The sequence below is a fragment of the Asterias amurensis genome, chromosome 20, assembly GCF_032118995.1.
Source record: "Asterias amurensis chromosome 20, ASM3211899v1".
Taxonomy (NCBI): Eukaryota; Metazoa; Echinodermata; class Asteroidea; order Forcipulatida; family Asteriidae; genus Asterias; species Asterias amurensis.
The window spans coordinates 4869746-4880350 of record NC_092667.1 but is presented as its reverse complement, the minus strand read 5'-3'; the positions used below and the strand labels follow the sequence as shown (position 1 = coordinate 4880350).

General features: G+C 37.6%; 1 protein-coding gene across 6 annotated transcripts in view; it reads right to left on the bottom strand.

Moving 5' to 3' along the window:
* LOC139952189 (uncharacterized) overlaps nucleotides 1–10605 on the bottom strand; it is a 59627-nt gene that overhangs the window by 3824 nt on the left and 45198 nt on the right. For 4 of the 6 annotated variants that reach the window (XR_011787874.1, XM_071951226.1, XM_071951229.1 and 1 more), the window contains 5 exons: nucleotides 8200–8262; nucleotides 6567–6626; nucleotides 2876–3037; nucleotides 1909–2100; nucleotides 200–354 (listed from right to left, as the gene is read on the bottom strand). Coding sequence is in view for 5 of the 6 variants with exons in the window: in XM_071951226.1 (XP_071807327.1) it covers nucleotides 200–354; nucleotides 1909–2100; nucleotides 2876–3037; nucleotides 6567–6626; nucleotides 8200–8262 (632 nt within the window). In the remaining variant the exon portion in view is untranslated. The remainder of the gene's footprint in view (nucleotides 1–199; nucleotides 355–1908; nucleotides 2101–2875; nucleotides 3038–6566; nucleotides 6627–8199; nucleotides 8263–10605) is intronic. The other 2 variants (XM_071951228.1, XM_071951230.1) reach the window with 2 other exon arrangements.

Genomic DNA, 10605 nt, shown 5'->3' with positions numbered 1-10605 from the left:
TCCAAATCGGCAAGATCATAAACTTTTTTACCTAAATACCAGGCCTGGAATTACACGCAGGACACAGCCTCCATTGCACCTGGTCTTGGCCTTAGTGCCTCTTCAAAAGTCGCCTTTTCAACATGTTCAAATATGAATTTCCAGGTCTGAAATACCACACAATATATGTACAAGTTCTGTAGAAATCAAAGAGTTTTACCTTGTGATGCTTTGACTGAGATAGCAGCGATGTCTTCTCCATTGAGTCTGGCCTTCTTCATGACGCCGGTGGCTCGAGGGCATCCAGAGAGGCTACGATGAGATGAGAAGCTACCGTTACAGTGGCCTGAACCATCACAACCAGGTATTGGACAACTATGTACAGGTAACAACACCAAGCATAGGAGCAGCGGGGGGAGAAGCCAAAGATAAATGCACAGGTTTGGGTCATAGAGGAGGGAATGAGGAGAAAGGCAGTAGGTTTGAAGATGGGTTAGGACATGCAGAATAAGTATGAATTGTGGATGCAAGAGTTGACAATCAAATTATAGGAGTAGGAGATGTTATTTAGGAAGGTAGTGTTGGAAATGTCCAAAAGGGATTTGGTAAAAGATATTGACGCCATTAATGTGGATAAATTGCAGAAGTAGCAACAAGTGCAGAGGAAGGTACATGAAGAAGAAGTATGATGTACAAGTAGAATTTAAATGGAATTCGCAACAGAAATAGGAAGGTAATTAAAATGGTGGCAGAAGAGGGATCATGAATGGAGGGTGAAATGAAGAATAGTTTTGAGACGATTGATAAGGAGCAGAAGTTCAAGCAGAATATGTAGATGAGAATGTGATGAACCAGGGGATGGGGATGGCAGATTGTGAAGTAGCATTAGCAGGAGCATTAAAAGAGAATTAAAATAGTGATGCAGAGGTAATGTTGACAGTGGTGTTTAGTAGTGGCAGAGGTGGGGTCATGAATTGAGGTGACAGAGATAGTTGAACCAGGAAGCGGTTGTTTGTTCAGGAAATTGGAAGGGGATATAAGAATCATCACAGGAGAGGTGTTGAGGGTACAGGAGAGTTGTAGACCAAGGTCGGAACACGGCAACAGGAGAGATGGGGGCAAATCAAAAGAAAACAAAAATAAACATGCAACATCAAGAGCAAAAAAACACCTTAAAAAATAAGACACCAAATATGAATGGTCTCAAAATTCTGCCTTGTTTCTAAAAATGGAGGTTTTTAAAGCACCCTATGCAAAGTGAAAACATTTTTAGTTTAATATGATGCTGTTGTTCTGGTAAGTTTGCCCCAAACTAAAAACTTTCTTAATAGAAACAAGGCAGAAACAGAGACCAAACGATGGGAGACTTTGGACTGCTAGAGGGCAGCAGACAATCTGAGTGAACTACCATTATTTAAGCAGCTCTGAAGCATGCATATCTTTCCAAAGAACACATGGTAAGTCTGCTGCCACCTAGTGTTCAAAAGGTCTCAAAAATAAAATCAACATAGCCAGCCACTGTAGAGGATTACAATAAATGCCCACCATGCAGGAATTACACAGAACAACCCCAACCACATGCAATCATGATCATGAAATAGGTAACAAACTTAATCATACTATGTCATATTCCGTGTATACCTTATGAAACTGGTACTGTTAGGGACCAGACTATTTTTCCTTTTTTAATATAAATATTGCTCATCAAAATTGATAAAACCACAACAAATGTTGCATATTTCAAATTCATATGCTCATCAATGAACAGTGGTAATCAACTTAAACACATCACATGGCATTGATAATGGGTTTTTGTGAAGCAAAAAATTCGTGTGGTTATCAGATTTATTTTTGATCTGAAACTCTGTAAATTGAGGAGGGACGGGGGCTCACTGGGGGAGAGGGCTGACTGGCAGAGGAGGGACTTACCTAGGGGTCTCCATCTTGATGGTCTTGGGTGCGGCTGCAGCCGGCATGCCGGGCGGCTGCTCATTGTTGCTGTACCCATCCCATAGGTACGTCTGGTAGGCCTTGGATGCGAGGGGGCACCCTGAGGCACTGCGGTGTGAGGCGTACTTGCCGGTCAGATGGCCGGACCCGTCACAATTGGGAACTGGACACCTGGAAAAATACAGCCATATTAAGAGTTTAAAGCATCTTCAAGTACCACCTGCAGGTGGGATGGGCGAAATTTGGGGATTTGAACCAACAACCTCCAGATTAATGTGCTGGCACTCCACCAACTAACTCTATTTTGTTAAAATCTTTGTTCGGGGTGCCAGTCGAAAGCCATACAACTGTTTACTGTCATGTAGCCAGGGATCACAACCATGCTTTTGATGATACACCGTGGGAAGGGACAGTCAGGGGATCACCTCAAGGGGATGCAATTTTTTATTTATTACAGATTTCAAATAATAAACCACAAGGGAAATGTACTATTGTGTAATACAAAAGAAGACTGCATGTGTGTTTCTGTGAGATTACCTTCTCAATTCAACCCAACACTACAGCCCTAAATCAGTCAAAATACGATTAAAAAAATTGTATGACTTTGTAGGATTCGAGAATGCGGTCTCAACGATCTGAAACTAGGATCATCATTTCAGGGAACATGTAGAAAAATGCCAGAAAACAACACCTCATGACCAGTCAAAACTCACACCCCAAGTGGTCTGGCTGGCTAGCTAGTTCAGCGTTGAAAAGCAAACCCATTTTATTTGAAAAATCGATTTGTGAAAAAGCTGCCGGACTAGTGAAATGACAAGCTAACTGGACCTGTTGGCCAGTCACTAAACAAATTAGGGCAAACCATTTTAGTAGGATTTGGGAACGTCTCTGGCCAAACAAGGTTACAAATTTCTACCTGAACAATTCTGTTCTCTAATCAACCAACCTGACAAGAGGATCCTCCGGATTCTCCTCGTCTCCTTCAGACTGCCTCTTGATTACTGTCATCATGCTACGTTTCTTGGCACGGGGGCAACCGGACAGGCTGCGATGGGACGTGTAATTGCCTGTGATGTGCCCTGAGCCGTCACACCCTGGTGTTGGGCACCTGTGATGGGAAAATCTGTGTTTAGTTTATCGCATTTGGGGCTTTTTTTTTTATTTTTATTTTTTTTTTTATTTGGGGGTTCATTCCAGAGATTCATAACTGCATCAATATCATATGGAATGCTGTCTTGAGAATAAACAAGTTTCTGTACATTTATAATGTAAAAGGAAACGGAACACAACTGAAACATTTCACGTCTGGTTCTTCTACAATTAAAGATAAAGTCATATTATCGTCATCTTTGTGAGGCACCTGGCAATTAAGAAGACATGCTTGAGCAAGTGCAAAAAAACAGAACTTTGTTTCAAAAAGAGCAGTTTTATCTAGTTGCAAAAAAAAAAATTAAAGAAAAACACCATTGTGTGCTTTCAAATGCCTAAAAAAGTCTTTCTCAGATTCTAATATTTTATTGAGAAATTATCTCTTTCTAAAAAAAAAATACTCTAAAGAGAGACGTTTCTCACAATGTTTTATACTATCAACAGCTCTTCTTTGTTCGTTTCTAAGTAAGTTTTTCTGATAAAAAAAGTATATTTTTTGAGTGTCCAGTACCTTTAAACAAATGGACTGGCTTATTCAAAATGTTGTTTTTTGTTAGTGACGTTCACCAATGATCTTAAATTGATGAGTAGGAGAGTAAGAGACCAAGGATGACAAGTCAGTTTAGGAAGATGTTGATAAGTAATAAAAGGATGATGATAATGTGTTACCAGTGACTGTAAGAAAAGATGAGAGGGTGTTACGCTGCGACGGCCAAAAGAAAAAACGTTTCCGTGAAAAATTCGACAACATTTATTTTCTAATTTCAAAAGTTTCAATGTTTATCTCCTTCAAAGGCAAATATTACTGAACACATAAAGAATTTCAAAAAAAATCAAAAACATGTTTGCAAAAAGTAGTTGATGCCAGTCGTTTCGACAATTACAGGGTCTTTCTCGAGAAAGACTCTAGGGCCAAAATATCAGGCCATGAACTATTCTTTTGCATTGATACTATAGGTGCTTTTGGTTGGTAACAGCCAATTCTATTTTCCAATTCAATGTGTACAACGCAGTCTGAGGTCTGTTCAAGTGTTAAATATAATTTCTTTATAAAGAAAGCCAAATGTGGTATTTGTTTCAAAGTGAAAAAATGTGTAACTAATTTTAAATGTTTGCCTTAAAGATGCTATGTCAGATTTTTTGCCCCAAACATTAAAAAATAGATTTTTTTGAGTGAATGGTATTTCAAAGAGTATCGCCAGCTCTAACGAAAAAAAGTTTAACTTTACTTTTAATGGTCAGAAATCATGACAAAAATTTAAAACGTTTCTTATAAAACACATAAGAATTGGTCACGTGATATATTGTCGTAATTCCGACTCAAACTAATTTTGAGCACTTCATTTCACTGCTACTAATAATTGGCAGACTTTTTCGAGCAATGGCTCAAATGAAAGCTTTTAACTTTCTCGACCCCCATCAAAATACCTATTGAATTTTAAATCAAAATTTCGGGGTCAAATCGGCCAAAAATCTGACATAAAATCTTGAAGACAAAATGTCCTAAAATTTCTTCTTTCACCATCAAAAGGAAATCTATAAAAACAGTAAGCACTGATAAATGTTAGATACCAGATTATATACATCTCCAAAGAGAAGTAGGACAGACAACTGCATTCCAGCTAGCATTTCTAAAGAGATTTTCATGCACACAAGATTTTCCTATTCTTAGCATGGAGTACAAGGCAGTCGTTCCAGAGCACATTCTGTCACAGCCAGAGCTTATTGTAAATAGCCATGCAAATAAAAGCAAAAGAGCCCTCAAGCTAAGGTTCTGTTTGTTACTGGTAAACTTCTGCAACTCCCCCACAAAAATCAATTGATGAAAAAACTACATTATGGGTAAAGAAATGTGATTGATCGTCAGTTTAATGTGCGATAATCACTTTATAGTTGGTGCTGCTTAAGACAACTGAGCTAAGATAATAGAAGAAAGGGGGGGGGGCCTGGACAAGTAGCTTGGAATTACCGAAGCTTCTTGCTTCATCTCTACAGTGGATGACATGGGGTTATACTGTGTCTTAAGCACAACATTTCAAGTTATTTTTTTCATAACAATAATCAGCAGCCGACATGATGCACAGGGTTGCTAATCGTTGACAATTCTCTACCATTCACCTCTTGGTGACAGAACCCATGAAAGTGTCACAACTGGGATTCGAACCCTTCTCTTAATAATGAGTGAAGTTGGTTAGTACATGCACTACACACAATAAAAGATGGGACCTATGGCTGGACATCCCATTTGAAAGGATGAATCAATCACAATTTACTGTCTCAAATAAGGACATGACCAGGATCTGAACCCACACTCTGAAAACACCTGGGGCCGATTTCACAAAGAGCTAAGATTGATCTTAACTGCAAATCAATCGTAGTTGCTATTAGTGAAGTGTGATTTCACAATACAAATCACTATTTTGATACTAAAAATTTGTCTTGCAATGAATTTTAATGCTTTGTGAAATCGGCCCATGAACTATATAAGTCTGTTGGCACGAGGTCACTCAGCCATGAAATGTCCTCAACCGTTGAACGTTGAAAGCATTTCAACTGGTACAAATCCTGCAAACAAAAATCTTTTACATCGAATCTGCTCTCGTGTCAAGTATGAAACGGCTCTTAAACTAAACAGTCAGCTTTTCAGGAAAAACATAAACATCTTAGTAAATGTTTGCCTTTTTGTGAATGTAATTAAGGTGTTATATTCACAATTTTGTAAAAAAAAAAATAGAACAAGAAAGTAGATTCTAAAACTCTACTTCTAGGCTAACTCTACTCATACAGTGGAACAATAATTATAGGTCAACATGCAAAGCAAAATCATAAAATAAAAAATCAATCATTTGATTTCAAACTTGATAGAAAGAAACGGGAAAGGGCCCCAAAATAACTATAACATCTCTAAATTAAAGGGAAGGTACACGTATGGCCTTTTAGTTTCTGTTTAGAAAAAAAATGAATGATAATACTCTTTAAATGCACAGTAAAGCATCCGCTTATGGAATGAATGAATAATTCGTATAATTCCCTACCAATTTTGAAAAAAAATATTCATGTATATGTAGGATAAATTTCAAGAAAAGACAAGATTCAAAGCAATCTTGTGCCAATTTTGTTAGCATGCTCATTTGATATTTTCAAAATTCAGGCATGGAATTAATGCTTGTCGAAGAAATGAAACAGAAAAGAGGACACTTAGGAACAGCGAGACTTTGTACTTTTCATTTAAATGTTGATTTGATTTCAATGGTTTTTATTTCATCTGAATTGTGGCACTATTGAAAATTTGGGTTTAAACTTTGTTTCTTTGCCAATAATGTACCACCCCTTAACCCATAGAGTGTGTTTAAAAAGAAATGCTACCGTGCAAAAACAAACAAACAAAACAAACAAACAAACAAACAGAAAATGAACAAAAATTAACAACACCCCAAACCTCAAGTTTAATCTTTTCCCCTCACAAAAAAATGGTAGAGTCCACTTACTTAAGTTCATGACTGGCCTGGACAATGGCGGATTTATCAGCCATTGGACACCCTGATATGCTGTGCATAAAACCGCAAAAAAAATATAATAAAGAAAAAATTACGATATGAGACAGAAATTTGTATAGGAGCATCATACAAAACCGAAAAGAAAGAAAAAAAACAAGGGGGTTAAAAACGGCCAGGCAAGTACAGAACATCCACTGGCCAATCAAAAGCTGTCGATCAAAAATCTCTCAACCAATCAGTTTAGGTTACAAGCCCGGCATGCAAGGTAAAACATTGCTGGTTTTTGAAGAAGGGGGAAAACAGTGCGACATTTATTGTGTTTAGCATGTTTCTATTTATAGTTGCTTACATAGTAGGCAAATTTGAAACGCCAAGTCAAGGCACTAGGTGTCCCTTCTTTGGGGCAATGAAGGCAATTGGACTTGCCTTAGTACCAGTTGAAATGTTCCAGGCCCGATACTTCACGGAGGCGATTGCCTTCTTGCCCCTTGTCATTGCCTTGGTGCCCCTTGAAATATTCCAATAAAAATTGAAATTTCCCTCATAAAGAAGCCTGTTACGAAGGAATAATCTTGCCCTAACAAGTACAGAAGTATTTGTCCTTGGCAAGGTAACAGACAAGTGTTTTATTTTGTAATGTAAAGAAGACTATGCTGTAAAACTTGGAAGTCTATGAGTTCTACACCATGGATTAGTATCCAGAACTCTTCGTTTATAAAACCAAAATCTGAATGAACACATAACATGAAGGGTAAATTACGCCCACTAAAGTATCAGGCGTGATATTTGGTCGTTGGGGGAAAAAAGTAGGGACAATTTGATTGAGTACCAGGGCTGACCTACACACATGTTGTAGGCTTTAAAGGCAGTGGACACTATTGGTAATTACTCAAAATAATTATGAGCACCAAACCTTACTTGGTAACGAGTAATGGGGAGAGGTTGCTAGTATAAAACAACGGAGAAACGGCTCCCTCTGAAGTAATGTAGTTTTCAAGAAAGAAGTAATTTTCCACGAATTTGATTTTAAGACCTCAGATTTAGAATTTGAGGTCTCGAAATCAAGTATATGAAAGCACACAACTTCGTGTGACAAGAGTGTTTTTTTTTTTCATTATTATCATGCAAATTCAACTCGACGACCGATCAAGCTCAAATTTTCACAGGTTTGTTATTTTTATGCATATGATGCGATACTCCAACTGTGAAGGCTAGTCTTTGTCAATTACTAATATTGTCCAGTGTCTTTAAGAGACTTCTCAGGCTTTTTAATGACAATTTGTTTTCTTCCAAAGGCAAAAAATTGTAAATCAGGTTTTAGTTTGAAGCATATTATGCCTGAACTATGTAGGCCTACCAATTAATCTAAACAAAAGACAAATTGTATTTTTGGCTGCTATTACAAAAATACAGCGAACTGGGCTGAAGGAATGAATGGTATAGCTCTGCACTGCTGAAAAAGAATCTAGAATTTCTTCAAGTTGCTAACCAATTCATCGACAGAGCAAATCTTTCCACCATTTTCAATGATCACAAAAAACTCCACACAATATCAAAATGTCGACATTGCGTACACAGATTGACAGAAGAAGAAATGAAAACAAAGTGCCTTTGTTATGACTACCTTCTATGGGAAGCGTAATTTCCAGTCACATGACCTGATCCGTCGCAGCCGGGGGTTGGACAGCTGAAGATGGGAAGGAGGGCAGTGATGATTATCAACAAGAATAAACAACAACAACAAACAAAATGTAACCAATTCGTCTTTGCAGAATCTCAAAGCGATTCCACTGCATTGGAAATGTTACAAATGTCTCAGAGATTAATACATCTTCTCAGCAGTTATTCAATTGATTTTAATTCCTGGGAGTAAAGTTGATTAGTTATAAATTCACAATGCTTTTAGACTCCTAGTGGAAAAACGTAACGACTGCAATATTGGGAACAGTAAACTTTATTTTATAGCCGAAAATTGAAGATAGGGATAAAAACTTAAAAAGGAAAGCCCAAATTTGAAGGGGTATATATTTCACTGGTTTGTTTTTACATGAAATATTGAGAGCTTGCGTTCTACTGTCTAAAAACAGATCCCAAATTACAATGTGGATATATTTCACTGGTTTGTTTTTACATGAAGCATTTATTGACAGTTTGCCATCTGATGATTGAAATAAAAAGAAAACAGAATAATCCCAATTGCATGAAAACCTGATAAAGTACAATGGACTAAAATTGTTCATATTGATCGATGCGCATGCAGAACTGAAGACAGCTACACAATGTAAAATATAAATGGAGAAATAAAAGAAGGAATGACAGCGAAAAATTACACACTACAACATTTAACGATCTATGCGAAACCCGTAAACCAGAAAAAAAGGGGGAAAAAATCTTTTGATTAAGTGCTGTCAGTGACATTTTCCAGACCATGGGTCTCATGCAGTTTCTTAGTTTGGGGAAAGTGTGGGGAAATTGTCATAAGTGGCGTGTTGTGGCCAGAGCGGTTAAGAGTACTGCACTTGAGCTCTGGTGCTTCTGATCAGCAGAGTGTGGGTTCGAGTCCCGGTCCTGACACTTGTTTCCTGGAGCGAAAATACTTGCTTTGTCCTTCAGATGGGACATAGAGCAGTAGTCCTGTGTACTAGGATTGTAAGTGCATGTAAAAAAACTCAGACATTTTCCATGTAAGAGTTGGTGCTAACCCTGGTGTTTCTGTTTCACATAGCAAGCACCCTTATTTACAAGCTTCCTCAGGCTTGCCAACTACATTGATTAATTTCTGTAATGAGGCAGCATTGCTTTCATTACCAGAAATATATACACAATAAAATAACACATGTATAAAATCACTTTTGATTTGTTTAAATGCGCAAAAATAGAATAGCCTCTGCAAGCCTGGAATTTCATAGGAGGGCAAGGCCATTTTCATTTTGCAAAGTGCACTTCTAGTAGAATATCTTGAGGTCTACGGGTAACTTTTGAAGGGGCACCAAGGCCATGATCAGGGCAACAGAGGCCACTAACATGGACTTCCAGACCTGCCTCTTTCTCTTTTTGAGTGTGTGTATGATAGACTTTGTCAATACATGGTCTGTTCAAGATTGTGGTTTGCCCTGAAATTAACAGCGGGACAAATTCTCGGCCTCCTGGTTGACGCCAAGGTTTTATAACAATTCAATAATCAATGGCCAAAAGCATTAACTCTGACCTTGGTCTGATCAGATCAATGACTATGTAGAAAACAGAAATAGAAACAATGACAGATACCAGAACCACATTTTACCACCATTAACCAATCATGCATTCTAAAACTGAGAAGCCATGTACCCCTTAACTTGTGCTTAAAAAGAATCTATCTACTTTGTGATTAAAAGTGACTCCCTCGTTTACAGACTTTTATCCTCCTGGATGGCACCATCCTCACAAAGCTGGTTGAGTATAAAAGCTGCATACTGATTATTTTTTCCACTAAATTATGAGCATGTTCGTTTTTGCCCTTTAACCTTGATTTGTTAGGTTGCTTTGCTAGATTATAAAACAGTAGATAAAATTCCACCATGATAAAAGTATATTCACACCCAGCTTGACTCAGTGGTCTTTTCTACTTAAAATATGAAGTTACAATAAAAACATTATTTTTTTGGCTGCCTCTTGCTTGTCTAGGGCCCCTTCGGCTGGGCATACTAAGTATGAGAGACTTTCTCCAAAATGTACAATGTACTTGCGCACAGTTTATAGTAACTTTCTTCGCATGTTTGAATTATATGATCATTGTGCACTTTTGATATTGAGACCTCTGCAGAATTGATTTTGTTGGTTGACTTTCATGAGTAATATATCTTGAACTAGAAGTTCACGTTAAAAAAATAACATAGACACACTGAGAAAAATTGTAGACCGATACAATGTATACCAAGTACATAATTATACATGACACAGAGTTTACGTTTACATTTAATAATCATCATGCAGGTTGAACTGTCACCATACAAGTACCGTACAAGTATTACACCAACACAAAATATGATAC